This window comes from Hibiscus syriacus, unplaced genomic scaffold, assembly GCF_006381635.1.
Source record: "Hibiscus syriacus cultivar Baekdansim isolate YM2019G1 unplaced genomic scaffold, ASM638163v2 tig00110816_pilon, whole genome shotgun sequence".
Classification (NCBI taxonomy): domain Eukaryota; kingdom Viridiplantae; phylum Streptophyta; class Magnoliopsida; order Malvales; family Malvaceae; genus Hibiscus; species Hibiscus syriacus.
This window is the reverse complement of record NW_024062873.1, coordinates 456,117-477,346: the sequence shown is the minus strand read 5'-3', so window position 1 is coordinate 477,346 and position 21,230 is coordinate 456,117. Positions and strand designations below refer to the sequence as shown.

Here is a 21,230-nt window from a genome sequence, read left to right as displayed (position 1 = left end):
ATTAATGATACATGTTCATATATGCAATGGTTAAACAACAGTATTAAGCTAAGGGGATTGGTAAGATGTAAGGGTGATTTAAAGCAAGGTGATGGCCGGTAATTGACATTTGCGGGTCTTGCTTTGCTGTTTACTCTGAACCAAGAGAGGTATATCTGTTGAAGTACTTGTAAGATTCGCTTATCCAAAAACAAACTTTGGAGCTGCTGTTTTATTTGTCAAAGGCTGCAACTTTGGTAAGAAAGTAAACCCGATAGGTTATGTCTCGGCCTGGTTTTAACCTCAAAGACTAGAAGTTCATGAACATCCAAGACATTTTTGGGTTGAAAATTATGCCCATTTTTTAGTAGGCCAAACCCACTTCAATCTGTTGGATTCAGCCCATCCATTCTGTCTCACTCCAGGAGGAGCAGATGAAGTAAGCTATGGCTGGTGCAATTGCGAGCGCCAGTGCATTGCTCTGTTGGTCAATGCAGAAGCCGATCAAAACCCTTTATGAGGAACTCCGTGAGAGTTGAACCAGTCATTAGTACACTTCATGGCTTATCCTGCAAATGTTTGTCCTCAAACATTACCCATTATGAGGTAAAGAAGAAAAAGAAAAAAAAACGTATTCTTTGCATGTCTCGGTTCTTTCTTGTTATCCTGATAGTTAGATACATTATTTATGCCAATTAGTTTAATTAAGCTTGAATGTAAACGAATCACAATTGTATATTGCTGCAATTTGGGTCACTAGAAAAGCAGTTTTTTTTTAAGAATTCATGAATTTGAGAACGTTTTCCCTGGATTTCCTGTTATGTTTCCATGGAGGATGTTGCAGTTCTCTGATGTGTCATCCGAAGTGGAACTAAGGTTGCAACTTGGTGGCAAAGATGATGTAAGTGCCAATGATATACTTGTGGAGGATGTTGCAGTACTTCTTTAACTATTAAACTACGGCAGGTTGGGTCCGTCGTCACACTTATAGATACTAATACTCTGTTTGAGAAGATAATGCCTGCTGAAGCAATATGGTTAGTGGCACTGAGTATGAATGTACTTTATTATTTAAGATCATTGCACATTTGTGTTCATTTTCTTATCTTGTTATTAGCTTAAAGAATCAGGATCCGAGTCAGCTGGTTCTATGCAACTCCTTAAAGGAACATCAATCTACATTGTCAGGGATTCCACTAAAATTAACCAAAAAGTGGCTCGAGAACTCGCCGTTGCTTTTGGGTATTTGCTCTACGTCCCACTCGTCCTGTTACAGTCCTAAAGTGCATTGCCTTCAGTGACATAGTAAGACTATAAGTTAAGTCATTAAAAGCAAAAACTGTGTTATAGCTACATTTACTGTGTCTTGATTTGCTTATAGATGATTACGAACCGACGTATATTTAATTTGCATCCTTCTCCCTTACTGTTTGATTAGTTGATATGGTTCCACTTGTTACAAAAGAATTGTTAGAAACTTTCCCCAAGCAAACTATCGATTCATGGAGTGTATCTCTTTGTTTCACTAAATGTTGGATGCTAGTCATTAAACCTAGCTCCTTAGGCACAAGTATATGCATATGACTAGACCTAGGTCCCTCTCTCACGCATAAGTTACATAGATGATACATGTTCATGGATACGGATATATCTCCGTGAATATATCTCTGGGTGGATTGTAATCTATGTACCATTAAACCACCGATGAGAAATGTAGTTGCCATTTTGAAGCTTGTCTTGTACATTGTAGTCAGTAGTAGGAACCCTTATTTCAGTGTGAACTCCTGCACACCTTTTTTTCCGAGAGTGGACTATGTCTGCATCATATCTTTTTGATGTTGAATGACTTAAAGAGCCGGTTTACTTATAATTCAGGCCGCTCTCTCTTAAGCAGCTTGCAGCTATTAATTAGCTTGATCTATTGCAGGGGTGCTTGCTCAAGGCTCTGACTCTGTGGCTGAAGCAGAAAGCGAAATATTAGAAACTTAAGTAGGTATGGAGTATGTATTCATTTACTTTTCTTTCTTTTTGGTCATTAAGTACATATAAAAAGACATCACTTTCAACTGTTTGTTCTGTCAGTCATGTTGGGTGGTCGTTGGAGTCTCATGGGGCTGCAGGAAGGACTGATAAAGGAGGCATCCTTATTCAGGGTTTAGTATTTGGTTCACAGACTGAAGAAGCATTAGGTAATTTTGCATCCTTTCCAATTTAGTCATCTAATCACGAGACAATTCAGGGACCAGTTGGTTTTCATATGGACATGCTACGAACCCTCTATTTTAGCAAACCGTTTCTTTAAAAACCAATGATTACCTAGCCATTCAACTGAGGTTTTACATTAAACTACCATCACCATGTTATATAAGCTGTGAGTTCTTTACATACCACATCTCATTTTAGCTAGTGAAATAGTTGTAAATGTAATTAGGCCCCTAATACTTGTGGGACCTTGTGATGGTCCATATGTCTGGAATCTTGATGAATTCAGTATAACCGTTGAAGTCTCGATGCAGATGCAGACGAAGATTTGGTGGAGGAGGAAGTGAGAAAGCACTTCCAGGTTGTGGTTGTGACCATGCCAAAAGCGTAGCTCAGGCATCCTTGAGCTTCCTCAAACGGTTAATCCTATCTTACAATAAACTTCCAGGTATATATATATATCTATCTATGCATCAAATTATACGATTTCATAAATGGAAGTTCCGTCTTTCTCCACATGTGTATGCATCAGATATATAAAACACTGATCTTTTTCTTATTATTTTGGGTTTGAATTGAAGGTTGAAGAGCCTTTATATAAGGTTAGGATGTCGCGGGGATTGGCCAAACATCAACCCACGGGGTGGGATCTGTCAACTGCTACTGATGTACCACCACCTGCTACATTGTCCAATTGATTATTTTTCAACACACCAATATAGCCATGCATAGAACAAATTTCACTGCCTGCATTTCCATTTTATTTTTATTTTCTTAGTCCATATAATTAGAGCCGTAAAGCTTTACATTATATATGGCATTTCCACATGAGCACGAGTCAAATTTACACAGTCAATGGAAATTATATACGACTGAATTGAAGAAAGCACCTTATCCAAAATTCACCGGTCATCAGAGCAGATCAAATTGATTGGGTCGATCGAGATCATCTCAATTCTCAGGTAAAACATTACAAAATTAAATCATTTAGTTCGAGTCAATTTCAAATTCAAGTCATTCGAATCTGAATATCACAATTCTCGGATCAGAAGATTAGTTTTCCAAGACGTAAGGCTCAGGTAATTCTTTTTGTTTGACGACTTCAGGTTCACTTTCAAGTATATAGCCTTAGCTTTGTCTGAAGAAAGTGTATTTCACATCGTCTTGAATTTTGAACACAACCTCGACTTCCAACTATAGTTGGTTATTGTTCACCGTATCTCTTCTCCAAACACTGAACGGTTCATTATGAAGTTAAAAAAACTTTTCTAGTTTTGATGCCTTGGGGTTCAAGTCATTTCCAGGTTCACTTTAGTTGATTGGCTTATTCAGCTTTGTCTGAACGAAGTGGAATTTCACCTCAACTTCCATCTGTAGTTACACACATCTCAGATCCAAAAACTGAACAGTTCTCCTTGAAAGACCGGAAGACTAGGTCCCAGGCAACAATTATTTATATCATATGATAACAACGAACACGTCCACATCAAAAACAACAAAAGACTACGACAGGGGCCCTAAGCCGCCACTTCGGTTCAAAATAAGTCCAGATTCAGTTTTATGGAAATCCAACTATCAATTACACTACACCACTAGAACAAAAAGCAAATCTAAGCCCTATATTACCTTCAATCAAATCAAGTCGACACATTATGCAACAAGCACCAAACTGAAAGACTCCAAGATCACCAAACTCAAAGGGTTCCAGGAACCTTCATGTTCTGCCTGTTTGGTATCTGCAAATCCCCAGAAAAATTTATTAGTTCAGCTTTATATCAAAAACCAACCTACCGTATTGTGTTAGCTTTATAGAGCTAATAAATTCTCACTTGAAATTTAAATCATACCTTGCATTGCAGAGCTGTTATTGTTGATCTCAACAAGCTATCTCCAACTATCAATCTCAACTTTTTGACAAAATCATCACGAGTTATCTTCTTTGCCTGATGAAGTGTCAAAAATAAATAGTGCAAAAGAATCAGAAACCTTATTAAAAAACACATGAAACTAACAATAAAACATATTATTCGACATACCCTGAATAGCTCGTAATGCTTAGTAATTTCATCCATATCTGTACGAGGAATTTTGCTCGAGATAGCAGCAAACAACATGGGGAAAGGCATCCAAGGGGATTTGGGGGTCTTTGAAGTGCTTGAACCCAAGCTAGGATCATTGCCTTGGGACCCCCCTGATTCTGAGTTTTGGCGATTAATACTCCCCTAAGGATAAATTAATATCACAGTATACACAAGTTAACCTAAATATATAGTGTTATCAAAAACTAAGTATTCAGCCTGCAACTATCATTGGTACAAATGTTGTTTGAGTTGATGTATGATAAAACATAGGCACAAGGACAGCCTTATGATGCAAGGACTGATAAATGACTCAGCTTCAAGAGACTGCTTGCAGACCAAAACAGTATCAGGCACCAGTGGCGGTCCACCAGAGTAGGATCAAGTCTTTTAATTATCCTACTTATCATTAGACCATCATGATGTGGAACTGTATTGGGGTGGGGTGGAAGCATAATACAGATAAATTACTCACCAATTCACCAGCAGATGACAACACTGGTAAACGACCCTCAAGTCCATGCGTAGATGCAGTGACGCCTGAAACTGCATGATTAATCTCACTTCCTATCAAATGCCCTGTGGGAACAACATAAACCTCAAGAGCTAAAGAACTGAAAATATTTCAGAAAAGGAAACATATGATAACCATACAGAATTTGCAGAAGACACAGCCAACTACTAACTCATTGAACCGGTAGTTGGAGTGATCTGTGATCTCTGGAATGAAAAAAATAAAAGCCCCACCAAGAGGAGATATCAACGAATCATGGAAGAAGCCTTGATTCTTAAGTTAAAAAACATAAACTTTAGCCATCCAAGTTTGAAATGGAGATTGAACGGTTGTGGAACCATCAAAATTTAATCACCATGTTCCATGAGTTGCGAGGAGTTCCCAATTTGATGTTAGATGAAATAAAGGAAGAATGAATATATTCATCAAATAAACAGCATTCTAAAGGAGAAATATATCACCTTCAGCATTGGAGAGTTTGAAACTAAAAACAAACTCCGGATAAATGTGAGTGCTGATATTCATGTTCCAGACGATATAGTAATTTGGATGCTGGAGATCATCCACTCCGCTATCAACATCCTCATTGCTCGGAAAACGTTGTCTACTTCCAGGGCAAAGAAGCTCCATTTTTCCCATTATTACACGACATAATACTATGTACTTTATTCCATTTTCGTCAACATCGCAATAGTTTGCACTGCACAGATAAAAGATAAACTTCAATGCACATCACCAGGGCATGGAAAATGAGGTTAAAAATAATATATGAAATAAAAAGGTAAACAAGCATTCATCTGATTGTGAATCTAAATCAAGTAAAACAGGAAGGAAGCACTGAAGGAAAACACAAAACCACTAGACAGTGGGCCATTAATGTGGAAGATGATAATGTTCCCTTCGAGGAAAACCTAAAACAAAAGGTAGAAGGGAAGGACAACAAGGAGACAGTTCAACAGTCTTGATTCACAAATATTAGTCATTAAATCAGCGTTCTCTTGAAAGGAACTTAAAACAATAGAAGACTTGCATATTCAAAAGTATTCGCAGAAAAATAATAATATAAAAAAGAACTCCCACCTGGTATTAGTAAATTCTGCTGCAGCAAGATGAACGCCAGTACCATATACTTGTGGAATTGAGGAAAGACCACAATCCCCAAGCCCATGCATCCTAATCATGGGCAATGATGCCTTGGAGCAGGCAAGCCAGGCATATCGAACATTAGCGTCCCCCCGGTACTTCTCCATAATTTGTACCTGCTTTAGGAAACGCTCTAGTCTATATTTAGATGAAGAACTGGAGCAAGGCTTTATATCAATAATATCCACACCACCTGAAGGGCTCATACCCATAAGGAACATCTGCTCAACAGTTGAAAAATCCAACTGTGCGCCCAACTCTATATCCACAAGCTCCTTTTCAGGGACTAAGTTTAACCTCGTCTGCTGATTATCCTCGACGATTTTGCTGTGTTTCGCATCAGCATCCCTGTTGCAATTATCCTCAATTTCTACAGCACAAGGACCGAATGCAGGTTTCTGAGCAATTTGAACATTTCTAACAAAAGAACTTGACTCACCACTGCATTCCTTCATCTTTGACTGATCAACATCATTAATGTCAATTTCAAGATGTAGCTTGATCTCAGGGGGGGCATATGATCCGGTAAACATGGATTCATTATCATTCTCATGTTCATGTTCACAGCCACGACAAGATTCATCCTCTACAGCAAAAGTCTCCGGGAAGAAACAGCCATCTGCCTCGTCAATCCAAGCAATTGATTGTTTCAAGCCAGTTTTCCGATCAAACAGAAACATATGCAAGAAATCTAGCACAAAAGATTGACCATCTTTCTCCAGCTCAATAAATGGCTTCTTTGTGTAGAGATCTTTCCTAATCATAGCAATGAGATCTTGGGGAAAATCAGTCCATTCACCTTTCTCAAAGAACATAATGCGCTTTGGAGTGCCTGTTTTCTTAAAATTTGAATAGCACAGCAACAAAGATCTGTTCGAAGGATCACCACATCTAACAACTTTTCCTTTGTGATCCTCTAATCTCCTCAGTTTTCCATGTTTCTGGGATGGTAAACTAAAGCTGGGCAATTGTTGTAATATTGCATGCGAAGCTCCAGGAAAATATGTTGTATGCTGCGCAGCCGCCTTCCTCTTCCTGCCTTGCAGAAACCTAGGCTTACTATCCAATACCATGGCGTTCTGTTCTTCCATTTCTACCAAGATCAATCCCTATCAACAAGCTTAAAACCAATACTAATAACGTAAAAACAACTATGAAGGTTAATCTTCTACGGAACCAAAGAAAACTGTCTCCTAAAAGTGGTTAGGCAAATCCTGAAACAAAATAAAAATAAAGGTTAGGACATTAAATGACATGTATATCAGCTCACACCAATAAGAAAGTTCAGACTCCGCACAAGCAACCCATCAAACATAGTGGCTGGATTCGCTGGAAGCATATGAAACCAATATTTTGAATCACCCTACAGCAAGAGGAACATACCTAAAACTGGAGTTAGTGTTGAAGCTGTACATATCCATGTTGCACATGTTCATCGTCATTTTTTTACTCTCCAAGCAATTCATAAAAAGGAGATGCGACCTCCTTATCTAGTCTACAGCATTAAGAAGCACTGCCTCCTATTGCATCAAAGAAGAGCACCTAAGAATATTGTGGTAGAGAATTTGATAAATTATAAATTATAAATATTTAATCTCTTTTTCTCAGTTCTTTCTTTTTGAGCAATGAAATTTGCAGATCGAACATCTAAATAAATTATAGACTTTTACTCAGGTCAGAGTTACTGACAAAATCACTGATTACATCAACCTTGAAACAGAAACAGCGTTGCCTTAAATAACGAGCGTTTTCTAGAAAATATGACGAATTTGTAAATAAAAAACGCCGTGACCTAAAAACGTAAATCTAAAACAAACAAAACTATCTGAGAAATTCAAATCCCAGACTGATGTCAATAACTTTGAGCAGAAAAATAACGAAACCAAGAAAACATAGTATCCATCAAAAATAGATTTCAGGAAATATTTAACAACCGAAAATATTTTTCTTGGCTCGAAACCATAAAACTAACATTTTGGTAAATATTAGTTTCATTCAAATACTACAAGATTGAAAAAACTAAAATGAAATCCCAGAGCATGATTTTTTTCCAAAAAAAGACAAATTCATTGGAACCAACCATTAAAAAACCAGAAGTTCGACAAAATCAATTCAGCAACCTTCAGATCTCAAGATCTGGCCCGATCTATAACGAATCGCACTAAAGAATAAAAATCCAGTAAAAAGAAAAGAAAAAAATCCTGAATTAAAATAAAATGAATGATATTACCTGCGACAAGATATATATCGTAGTGATTCACTTTTCATAAGAGAGAATTTTTCATTTATTTTATTCTTCTATTTTTCTGTCTCTCCTTTTTTCTGGTCTTCGGAGAAGGGGAGGGCAGCGGATGGAAGAAGAGAGAGAGAAAACCCTAACTCGGAATGATATACGACGCCGTTATAGGAAACCAGGTCTTTCTCTTATATCGCTCAACGTTGACGGAGTTTTCACAGTCGGCAGTCTTTGTAACTCTTTCGATCTTTTCCGTGAATTCCTTATTCATTTGCCCTTCTATTTCCCTTGCTTGACGAAATGCAGGGGGAATCAACTTTTCGAAACGGGGGAAATGATAAAGTTACCAGCTGTCATACAATGATCTCCCACCGTGTCGGTTTTGATTGGATCCCTGGTTTGGTTGACTAAGTGGTTTCACCGTAGGAAAAAGAAAACATTTTGATTGGTTTGGATAGATAAGGGTCATTTTCGGTGTTTAAGAAATCATTCAATTTCAAAGGCGGTAGTTGGGAGGGATTATTTGGGGAATCGAAAATATTAATCGGGGTAAACTTGGAACAAAAGTACATAGTTGACGACTTGCTCTAGTATGATTTTCGAATGTTCAAAACGATAAAAATAATGGAGGGTGGGTCCAATCGGGAATAAATAAACTTTGTGAGGTTCGTGGGAATCTTCAAATTTTGAGAAGCATGTATGGACACCACAGCCCCGAGCAGGAAGTTCTATGAGGAAATGCGGATTAATATATAATTAATATAATATGTTATCGAAAATATAATAAGATATTTAATAAAGTTGATTTAGCGTTAACGAAAATGTTGAGTAATAATAATATTATAGTGAAAATCATTAAGAAATATTAAAAAAATTTGGCAACCGATAAATTTAACTTGTCAGTAGGTATCAATACCATTCAAATACGTATCGATACATAACAATATATTAAGTAAAAATATGACAAAACCGGGTTCAATGTGACAAAACTGGTAAATCGCTACCGGATATGTTGAAGCTAGCGATACTATTAAAATAAGTATCGATACTTTTGAAATTTAAAAGAAAAACAATAATAGCGCCTATAAAGTATCGATATTTTATAAACATGTATCGATACATAACAATATATTAGGTAAAAATATGACAAAACAAGGTTCAATATGACAAAACTGGTAAAACGTTACCGGATAAGTTGAAGGTATCGATATCATTCAAATAAATATCGATACTTTTAGAATTTAAAAGAAAAACAATAATAATGCCTATAAAGTATCGATATTTTATAAACATATATCGATACATAACAATATAACAGGTAAAAATATGACAAAACCAGTTTCATTATGACAAAATCGGTAAAGCGCTACCGGATATGTTGAAGGTATCGATACTTTTAAAAGAAAAAAATGAAAACATATTGAAAGTATCGACACCTGACATAAAGGTATCGAGACTTGGGTAATTGTATCGATTAAATATAAATAACATATCCGGTTAAAATATCAAAGGCATAGCTAAATTTCCTCTTAAAACAGATAATCCACGGTCGTAGTTTTCGAAATCGAAGCGTAATTATTGCTGCATTTCAGAATACGTTTTTAAAGCGAAGTTTTTTTGTTTGTTGCTGCAGTCGAATCGAAAAGTACGTTGTCGAAACCCTAGTTTTTTATTATTACAGTAATCGAAATAGGGGTTTTATGTGTTTAGGGTTTTCGAAGTAAAAAAAATTTTGGGACCGATTACAGTAGAAAGTGATATTCTAGGTAGATAATAAATATTGATACTTTTATAAAATATTATAGGTAGAAAATGATATTATATGTTGTATAAATGTACCGATACTTGCAGTATAGAGTATTCTCATTCGTTTGAAGGAAATAAGGGTTAGGGTTTTTGGGATTGGTTTGGAGATTTCGAAGCCAATAAGGATTTGAGACCGATTATATAATATTATAGGTAGAAAATAAATATCAATACATGTATATAATATTATAGGTAGAAAATGATATTGTAGGTTGTATAAATGTACTGATACTTGTAGTAGTTACCATTCAAATTCTTTTGAAGGAAACTGTTTTACTACAAGAGTAGTTATCGATATTTGTATATTGAATAAAGTGTATGTAACCAGTATTTGATTTTGATTTGCGTAAACTGATATATTAAGGAAAAAAGAAGTCAACAGAACTTGCAATTGTTGTTGGTGAATATGACTTTGAAATTGAGTCTGACAGTATGAACAATGAAGTAAATCGAAAACATCCACTGGGTGGATATATGTACTTCTAGTAAGTATCATGTATTTTTGTTATTATTGTTGAAATGGTAATTGGATTAAAGTATTTAATAACTTTAAATTGATTATAAATTTTAAATGTTGATAGTATGACCGAATGCCAAAGGATAAAGGAAGCTGGTAATCACATCGGTTCGGTATATAAAATGAAATTGACATTGAGTATTATTTAGCTTTAACATATTGATTAAGAAGCGTTTATGCTTAATTTTAGGTGAAAATGATGTGTTGGAGAAATGGAAGTCGATGACTGATGCTGAGAAAGAACCTTACGTGACACAGTCAAAAAATGATAGACAACAATACAAAGCTTGGAGAAAATCACATGAAAATAATGTATTTATTAAACTTGTAAATACTTTGATAAAAGATATATAAGAACAATAACATTATATATTTTTAAAAAAAATGTAGGAAGTGTCGACAAGGTGTAACATAAAAAGAGTGAACTCATTCATTGAACACCTTAAGAAAAATAATAAAGTTAATGTGCTGGAAGAAATGAGGTTTGGATCTTTGATCGGAGTAAGGGATCAACCAATTCTGAGGGAATTGTGTCGATCCTTGGTGGAGCAATTCAATGTAGAACAATGTAGAGTTAAATATGGTGAATATTCATTTTCTATAGGGGTCTCATATGTTGTAGTCGTATTGGGGTAGAAGATAAAGGCAAAAGTGTTGAAGAAATCATTAAGACTAAGAACTGGAAAGCATTTGCTTCCAAATATGATTTAAAGCACAAGGTGACATATGCTGAACTTGAAGAGGAAATCAAAAGTGGATCTTACAAGGGGGATAACCTGAAGGCCTGAGTTTTATTGTACCTTGTCAGGATCTTTCTTTGTCTAATGGGTGATACATCCCCGAGCAAGGATAATATGAAGCTGATTTGCGATGAAGGCTTGAAAGATGAATTCAATTGGGCTGAATATGTCCATTCCAGATTAATTGAATCAATAATCAACTTTCAAAAGGGCCGCCAAATATACCTCAAAGGGTGCATAGCAATCTTAGAGGTAAATGAGTTGAAGGACGTGTTTGTTTTTATATAAAATGATAGTATAGTTATTATATAAATTGATAAATTTTATTATACATGCAAGTTGTACTGTTCGATTTTTTGTCGGATTGTAATAGTGTGTCGACAAACGAAAGAATCGAAGTGGCACACATCCGTGCATGGGGGAAAGAATAAGTAGTTAGAGTGGTAGTGAAGTTAAAGTTGGAAATACCAACCAAGTAAGAAATGGTAATAAATCTAATTACACAATATTAAGTATATAATCAATGTATTAATATTGTAATTTAATTTTGAAGGTTATTGGCAAGGAGGTAGAGGAGGAAGAAGTGAAAGAAGAGAAGGAAGAAGATATGGTAGTAGGGGGATGACGGTGAGGGGAAAAATAGTAAATTTGACATTTTGATGTCTAATTTGGCGGAGGTAAAAAAAGTCGTTTATGAATGTTTGCAAAGATAATTGAGAGGCTTAAGGGGGAAGTTGGTGGAAAATTGATGGAGTGGTGAAAGAAATTATGAAATTGAAGGGTAAACTTAAGATAATGATGGATGGAAAAATTAATGGAGTGGTGAAGAAAGTTGTGGAATTGAGGGGTGAACTTAAGGGGTGATAGGAGTGGTTGAGAAAAATTTGGATGAGGGGAAAAATGAAGGGTGAAATAAAAGAGATGAAGAGTTATGCGAAGGAAAAATACGATGAATTGAAAAAAGATGAAGAAGAAAATATGGACGAAGTAAGAGGAAGAATGTGGATGTTATGCAGACACCGTAGAGTGTAATAGATGCAGATTTGGATTCAGAATGTCCTGCACCCAAGAAGAAGTAGAAGGTAAGCTGAATAAAAGAAAACTTAATTTGATTTTATTATTGTGTTGTGACAAAAATTTGTAAGAAAAATTGTAGTTGAAAAAGAGAAAATACCAAGCGGAATTGGTGAATACGAAGATGCAATGTGTCATTATATATGGAATAGTGGGTTACAATCGACGTAAGTGAAATATATTGCTTTGTGGGTGATATTTAAATATTTCATGACAAAATATTAACCTTAATGCTTCATACAGAGATATTGTAATTGAAATGGAAAATCAATTCGCTTCAGTATACAACGTTGAAACGTTGAAGCCTATGGAATGAGATGGCGGTGTGGTAAGTAGAAAGTAAAAAATGTTAAAACTAGTGAATATGTTCTGATTGTGTAATTAATTTTGTTAGGTTATTAATTAGGTCGATTGGGTCTTGGTTTACGAATCGAATAAGTTACCATTGAATAGGAAGATTAGCTACATTCCATACAAGTTAGCGGTGAGTTAAATTAATAAATTTTGAAAAGTAATGTCATAGATGGTCAATTAATAATGATTGTCGCGTAAATACAGAGAATGATGTTGGACGACAATGCAACTGTTGTTGGTGTTGTGAGCTTTTGGGAGATGATATTGAATGACTATTCGAAATTCACTGATTGTGACACGGTAAGACACCATACGATTTGCAAATGATGTTTTGGGAGATATAATGTTGAATTTTGTCAAATTAGGTGTGAAATTTATTACATATCCTTATCACAATAAACGACCATGGTACCCATTAGTTCTGTTGGTATTGGATATGGTTTCTTATGTTTCAACGGTATACGATAGTCTATTTTCATCTCCAACGGTAAAAAATAGAGTGAATTATGCTAAGAAATTGGTATGTATGAAAGGAATTTATGTAATTTATAATGCACAATTTGTTTGGATCATAACTTGATATTTTTTAATGCATATGACAATATTAGATAAATATAATAAGGAACACATTTTTGTAGAAGCATGTGGGCATCTAAAGGTCCCATTGAAACATTTCAAATTTGTGGAGCATAAGATGAATGAACAATTGAATGGGTATGAGATGTTATCATAAATAGAAAATGCAATTTATATAGGTTTCATAATTGACATGTATGGTATCCAAATTTTATAACAGATATGATTGCGATATTTATGTGATTATGCGGATGAAAGCGATCGGTTATAGAGGGTCAACATATGATTTTGTAAGTGGAATGAAAAATTAGTTTGTAGTTAAAATGTTAAAAGTCGTAGATTGAATACTATGGTTAACAATACTTAACATAATGGCAATTTTAATATAGGTTGTTGGAGAATGGGATCGTATGCGAATATTTAATGATCTCATAAGCCACGATAAAAATAGACGGAGAAAGGAGGTGACAAAGGCTTCCATCAGACACATGATGTAAGTGAAATTTTATATATGATTTATAATTTTGTATCTGAATGTAATTATGTATGAGATGAGAAAAGTTAACAATAGCTTGTTGTACATGTTTCTTATACATAGTAGGAGTTATGTTGATACTTACGATATATGAGATTGTTGTCTACAGTATTCCAAATGTCACTCACATAATTGTCATCATTTGTGGGATCGGTCGACCATTCCATTATTCTTCAAAAAAATTAGTTGATGTTGGTTGTGTGTTTGTTTCCAAACTGAGCTTGAATTGAGGGCATGTTAGTTTTTTATGCCCCTCACCGTTGCATAACCCACATCACCTAATTTTCTTCTCGACTCTGTTCTTTGCTACTTCTTTTCGCTTGCGTTGTTTTCTCTTAGAGTCACGAACGTTGTTCACTACACTACTTCGGTTGACTGAATCATTCAAACCAAATGAGTTTTTAAATTCTACTAGTAGTCTTTTTCATCTCATCTCTTGCGGTTTTGAAAGATGAATCTGTCTTTGATGCAATGTAGCATAACCGACTTGACGTTGCACGTAGTACAGTGAACCTTGCCATTTGCATTACTTCTGGAGGAACGTTCAAGTCAATAAAATCGGGTGCACATGCCTTCGCATCCTTAGTCCACCTACTTAGAATCAAAGACTTGGGCAAAGATGTGTGACCTAAGTGCTTCAAAACGTGAAGTTGATGGTGACATAGAATTTCGACGGTTTCAAATTTTCTATACGAGCAATTTAGGGTTTTTGTACCAAAATCAAAATAATTTCAAATGTCATATTTTTTTCTTTGTACTTAGTCAAAATATAATTTTGACATTCATCTGATAAGGATTGGATTTCTTCCTGAAGCCGATACAATGTCTCTCGTTGAACTTCTTCTTGTAACAAACGAAAAGATTTGCAGATATAAATCTCAGTAGCATGGCTTTCAAGGTCAATCAGTTTTGTGATCTGGAAGGGTTTCTTCTGGGAACTTAAGTAATCCGCTTTCAACTCGTTGATACGCATTCTACTAATTTCTTCTTTAAGTGCACGACAACATCTAAATATGTCTTCTTGTTTTTTAGTGCAATCGCAAGTAAAGCATTCATAAACTCACACCTTTATATTGAGCGAATATTGGCAAAGAAATGGCCAGTTATATATGTTTGTGCTCGTAAGTGTCGAGTATTTCCCTTCTCAATCACCCATATATGTTTTTTGACATTTAATTCTGAAACAATTGAACGCCATTGAATATCAAATTCCTCGGTTGTCCTCTGGGAAGTCATGCATTTTGAGAATGCTGCTGTAAATTTCAGGTCACCAATGTTAGCTTGTGCATTGCGAGAAAGATGCCAAGAATATAATATGTGCTTAACAGAAGGGATAACAAATTTGATAGCCCTCTGCATTGCCCTATCCCCTTCGGTGACAACTGAAATATGTGATTTATTCATCATGGCTTCTAAAAAATTCTTTAACACATACTCGAAAGATTGGGATGTTTCGTCGGCGATTATGGCAGTAGCAAACACTATTGTGTTATGTTGATGATTGACACCGATAATAGACATAATTGGTCGACCATACAAATTATATTTGTACGTTGTGTCGAACGCAATTACATCACCGAAGCACGTGTAATCTGATCTCGATGTAGAATCAGACCAAATAAGATTATGCAATGCCCCTGATTCGTCTACCGAGTATGTCATAAAAGACCCAGGATCATCATGTTTCTTATAATCAAAGTAAGCAATAAGCACTTTGACATCCCCATTGAAGATTTCCTTTGCTTTACCTCTTTAAAGTGCATTGTAAAGGTTTTTATGTGTAAATTCAACATTATAATAACCATCTGTCTGATGCGTTAAATAATTCATTACTTGCGATGTGCCAACACCGACGTCTTTTAATGTTGTTGCCTCATCCACATCAGCCTTACTCATAGCTCTATTTGAATGCATAAATGGTGTCATAGCAAGTGTGCACAATGCATGATTATGTTGCTAAGAAAACTTACTTACAACCCACTGATTGTTTGTATTTATTGTTGGAATTACGACTTTAGCCTTACGTTCATTTTTTTGTGACTGGCGTATGAGCATGTTGACGATTAACATCATTGACTTTGAATACTCAAAACTCTTCTTTTGAACAACAAAATTCTTGTGTCTTTGGTTCCCCTTCGGTGACAACAGAAATATGTGATTTATTCATCATGGCTTCTAAAAAATTCTTTAACACCTACTCGAAAGATTGGGATGTTTCGTCGGCGATTATGGCAGTAGCAAACACTATTGTGTTATGTTGATGATTGACACCGATAATAGGTATAATTGGTCGACCATACAAATTATATTTGTACGTTGTGTCGAACGTAATTACATCACCGAAACACGTGTAATCTGATCTCGATATAGAATCAGACCAAATAAGATTATGCAATGCCCCTGATTCGTCTACCGAGTATGTCATAAAAGACCCAGGATCATCATGTTTCTTATAATCAAAGTAAGCAATAAGCGCTTTGACATCCCCATTGAAGATTTCCTTTGCTTTACCTCTTTGAAGTGCATTGTAAAGGTCTTTATGTGTAAATTCAACATTATAATAACCATCTGTCTGCTGCGTTAAATAAGTCATTACTTGCGATGTGCCAACACCGACGTCTTTTAATGTTGTTGCCTCATCCACATCAGCCTTACTCATAGCTCTATTTGAATGCATAAATGGTGTTATAGCAGGTGTGCACAATGCATGATTATGTTGCTAAGAAAACTTACTTACAACCCACTGATTGTTTGTATTTGTTGTTGTAATTACGACTTTAGCCTTACATTCATTTTTTTGTGACTGGCGTATGAGCACGTTGACGATTAACATTATTGACTTTGAATACTCGAAACTCTTCTTTTGAACAACAAAATTCTTGTGTCTTCAGTTCCCCTTCCATATCAAGGCGTGTTGTTACCTGACGTGCACTAAAACTATGTTTCCGTGCGAATCCCTTGTAAAAGTCTCAAGCTTCCTCACGTGAAGAGAAGAGATGACCAACCAATCGGTCAAATTCATCAACAATATGTACTTCATTGCATTCCTCGGTTGGCTTAACATTGTCTGATGCAGTATGATCCATCACTAATGGTTCAAAAGAACGACAAAAATTTGCTTGTGCAAGTTCAGTGGTCCCAACAGGAGTTGATCGAGATGTAAGTAAAAGTTCATACAACAACATGTTTTAGTGGTGCTTTCAATTATATTAGGATGTGGTAGTTGAATGATGGGTACAACATTAATTTCTTAGGACATATTTAGGTATGTACAATTAATAACTACCAAATTCAACATTTATTACTTTAAAGTAATAGGTAAATTTACAATGTAAGTGGTAAAAATAGACTTTTTAATGACAAAATGAGTAAACATAATATATCGAGACTTTTTAATATGTATCGATACTTTATGTCCAATATGCTTCCCAAGCTTAAGTTAGTAAATAAAAAATCGAGACAAATATTAAAAGTATCGATTCTTAAAACATCCAAACCAATTATTTGAAGGTAATAGGTAAATTTATAATGTAAGCGATATATTTTTACCAGTTTAATGAGAGAATATATATACATAAAGTATCAGTACTTATTTAAATAGTATTGATACTTTTAGTCTAGTATGAATCCTAAACGAGATGGACACATAATGTATCGATACATGTATGAGAAGAATCGATCCTTAAAACATCGAAACCGATAATTATAAAGTAATAGGTAAATATACAATGTAACCGGTAAACATATACCAGTTTAATGAGAGAATGGGTTAACAATTTATGTTTTTATATAACAACACAATTACATATGTCTACATCCCTTTGACGTTTCGTATTCGGAGGACAATGCTTTAGGTATGAAACAAATTTATTCTTGCTTATACGAAATTAGTTTATTGTTAGTAAAATTACACCTGATTAGTTTGATAATTGCAATTATTTATATATGTCCTCAGCAAAAGGCTGTACCATACGATAGTATTTGGAAAATTTGTGGAAGACTGTAACACCCCAACCCGTACCCGACCCGAATACGAGTCTGAGGTGTCACATTGACTTTTCAAACTTTGACTCTTTTAAAAAATAGAGAAATTTAAAACTTTGATTAAAGCAAAATACGTTAATTTACATAAAAATGACCATAAAATACAAACTCCATCAGAGTACTCGTAATTAACGACTTATTACATGCCAACACTCTATACACACCAAAATACATACTTTGTCGATTACTTCTGATCTGATTTTCTAGAAATAATACTGTCCTGGCCACTTCTATTCTTGCTCTTTTTGTTTCTTGGTACCTACGTGTAAATCACTTACACGCTAAGTCATAGACTTAGTGAGGCAATAAATAAACATTTAACAATCAATTCATGAATATGCATTCTTATCATTTGATCATGATATTTCAACATGCATGTATCTATTACACGATAACATATATAAGCATGTCATGCACATGTAAAACTTACCTTCTTGTGCCACTTTCACTTTAATTTATCTTTCAATTGTATTGCCCATGTATATTATTGAGAATAGAGGTATGCGAGTACACTGAGGTTGTGCACACATATACTATCATCACAGCTCGTATAAATGTCCCGAAGGACCTATCATCCCAAAGGATATCATCTGTGTCCCGAAGGACCTATCATCCTGAATGATGTAATCTGTGTCCCGTAGAACCTATCATATGTCTTATAGGACATATGTAACCCTCGACTCTTGGCATGCCAACTATACCTATAACTCTCGTATCATATACTATGGGCATTTTTTATGAATATGTTTCTCATCACTTGTTCTTTCTCTTCTATCATATACCACATGTATGTGTAACCATGTATTTCATATCATATCACATGTATCACGTATTATATATTCATATGTCATTTCATATCATATCACATGTATCACGTATTGCATATTCATATGTCATTTCATATAGTCACATTGCTTATCTCATTTCACATTGGTCATGTCTCGTAACATATATCACATATGCATATTATGTAACATATATAATAACCTATACTCATTTCATGTATTCATGCACATATAAGAATCACCAATCAAATAACATTTTAGGAGTCACTTCTTACCATAGTAACTCCATCACTGACTCATTGCAAGCCAATGTTCGTTCAATAATATAAGTATAATTAAAATTGCACTCACCTTAGCATTGTTTGATTTGAATCAATTCTAATCCTTTGATTATTCCATAACTTGTTTAGGCTCAATATCTACATAAATATAACATTTCAAAACAACTATCAGAAGCCTAAACCTTAACCTTGATGTTAACAACTTAAACCGGTTTAAATAATCAAATTCCATTTTTTCATTTAAGGGGGAATCGATACCCCCCAGGGGGAATCTGTTGCCCCTGCACATACTGGAATTTTCGTCCAAGAGGGGGAATCGATTCCCTTCATAGGGTATCGGTTCCCTCTACCCAGAAATTATATTTTAACCCCGAAAATCATCAATTCTTCACTTAATTCTTCTATTTTAAACCCTATCATGTCATTAAACTCAACTACCATTACTTAAACCAACTTATATCCATGAAAATCATCTATAACTTCAAAATCCTATCCTTCATATGTAATTCAAGAATCATACTCAAATTTTAATATGTTCTAAATACAATTCTAACACTTCAAATTCCTTAATTAGCATGATGACAAGTCAAATTTAACTTCAAATTCAACTTATCAACTATTTTCCATGATTTCATATAAAAACTCGTTTTCTTAAATCTCTTATAAGTTCTTCATCTTTTGATTATAAGACAACTTAAGCTTTCCTTAAGCTTATTTATCATCTAATGATCCAAACATAACCTTTAATTTAACAAATAATCAACAAATCAGAAAACCCTTACCTTATGCTCTGCACGTTGGAGAAGAAGAAGGTAAGAAGAAGAAGAGTTTTCTAAATACTCTCCCCCAACGTTTATCTCTTCCTAAAGAGATAAAAAATATCTTTCATGATAAATGACCATTTTGCCCCTTAATTCCTTTGATAATTACTAATAACTTTCAGGAAATATTTATGAACAAATCATTGAACTATTCAATCATCTTACTTTAATCACCAAATTTTGAAACTTTACAATTTAATCACTAACCCGTATTTTGGGATGTTACAAATCTCTCCACCTTAAGAAAATTCGTCCTCGAATTTTCACTGTACAAATAGATGGGAATTGTCTACTTATATCATATTTGTACTTCCATATTATACTACATATCCACCTCTTTTAAAGGTCCATAAGGTCCAATGAATGTAGGACTGAGCTATACTATACAAAGAATCTTATTCGGAACAAGACATTAATAAATACTTTATCACTTATCTAAAAATTCCATTTTTTAAACTATATATAGAACTTCTGTTAACTATCCACTATCTTAATTTTTTTTCCACTTTTCTTCAACTTCTTTGATCCAATCCGTCCATACAAAATCTCAATATTTCTATTCAACTAACTTAATAGTTTCCAACATTTCTTTTACACAATGCCACAAAAAAAACTATTTTGATATCTTTCTTTACTTGCGAACCTACTACTCATTAAATAAACTCAATAATAACTCTTCCTATGAAAACATTATCTGACTTTAAGTCTTTAACTTTCCCTTCGTGGCTGCAATTACTAAACTTATTTTCAATCAACAAGGAATTACATTCATTCCTATCTTTTCACTTATTCGATTCTACACCTTTTAATCTTTATAAATTCGTATAAATATAATGTCGCTCATCATGGAAATAATAAGGTTCCATCCATACGGTAATCTCAATCCTTATCACTCAACATCATGAGTCCGTTGATTTCTTTCATCAATCTCTAATGACTTACAACATAAACCAAACATTTATTCTTATACCATCTTCATCCAAATTATTATACACCTTTCTTTCTAAATTTTACTCATATCAATCTTGAAATTGATGTCAATACTCTTTTTATCATCTCAAAAGTAACATGCTTATCTTTAACAACTTGATTAGAGAGAATACTATCATTCAAATATATCTCAAGTTTCCTTCATACATATAAATAAATCCTTATCTCTTTTACTATATTTACATGGTTATGAAACACAACCTTAAACCAATACATGTTACACTTGGTTAACTTAGTCTGACATTCTTTTTCCGATCTTTTAAACTCTATTATACTCTCCCCTTTGCATGATTTTTTTTCTAATACGATACTTTAAGAAAAATTTATCGTGTTCATAAAATTCAATTTATTTCTGCCTCAAGTATGCCTAATACTTCTGTCGATTAGATGTCATCTTGAAATTATCTTTACTTTATCCTCAACCACTTTCAATAAATCCTGGAAAATAAATTCCGATCCTTTAACTTGAACCAAATTAATGATGTCTGACATTTTCTCCCAAATAAAACTTCATACAGAGTCATCTTAATGCTCAATTGATAATTGTTATTATAG

General features: G+C 34.4%; 1 protein-coding gene and 1 pseudogene across 4 annotated transcripts; one reads left to right on the top strand and one right to left on the bottom strand.

The window, feature by feature from the left end:
- The first annotated feature begins 425 nt into the window (after positions 1–425).
- Positions 426–2,879, top strand: LOC120141919 (annotated as a pseudogene).
- An 890-nt stretch (positions 2,880–3,769) lies between these two features.
- Positions 3,770–20,499, bottom strand: LOC120141967 (probable inactive poly [ADP-ribose] polymerase SRO1). Of its 4 annotated transcripts, none has more exons than XM_039156732.1 (10): positions 20,488–20,499; positions 17,987–18,001; positions 8,147–8,391; positions 7,300–7,436; positions 5,854–7,130; positions 5,235–5,473; positions 4,735–4,838; positions 4,218–4,403; positions 4,029–4,124; positions 3,770–3,917 (listed from the first exon to the last, which is right to left on the bottom strand). In XM_039156732.1, the coding sequence occupies exons 5-10, from the start codon at positions 7,005–7,007 to the stop codon at positions 3,876–3,878; spliced, it is 1,821 nt and encodes a 606-aa protein (XP_039012663.1). In that variant the 5' UTR covers positions 7,008–7,130; positions 7,300–7,436; positions 8,147–8,391; positions 17,987–18,001; positions 20,488–20,499; the 3' UTR covers positions 3,770–3,875. The 4 variants fall into 4 exon arrangements, with proteins under 4 accessions (XP_039012663.1, XP_039012664.1, XP_039012665.1 ...); XM_039156733.1 differs by having other exon boundaries at positions 4,735–4,799; XM_039156734.1 differs by lacking the exons at positions 3,770–3,917; positions 4,029–4,124; positions 4,218–4,403 and adding an exon at positions 4,436–4,668 and having other exon boundaries at positions 4,704–4,838.
- Between the last annotated feature and the right edge of the window lie 731 nt (positions 20,500–21,230).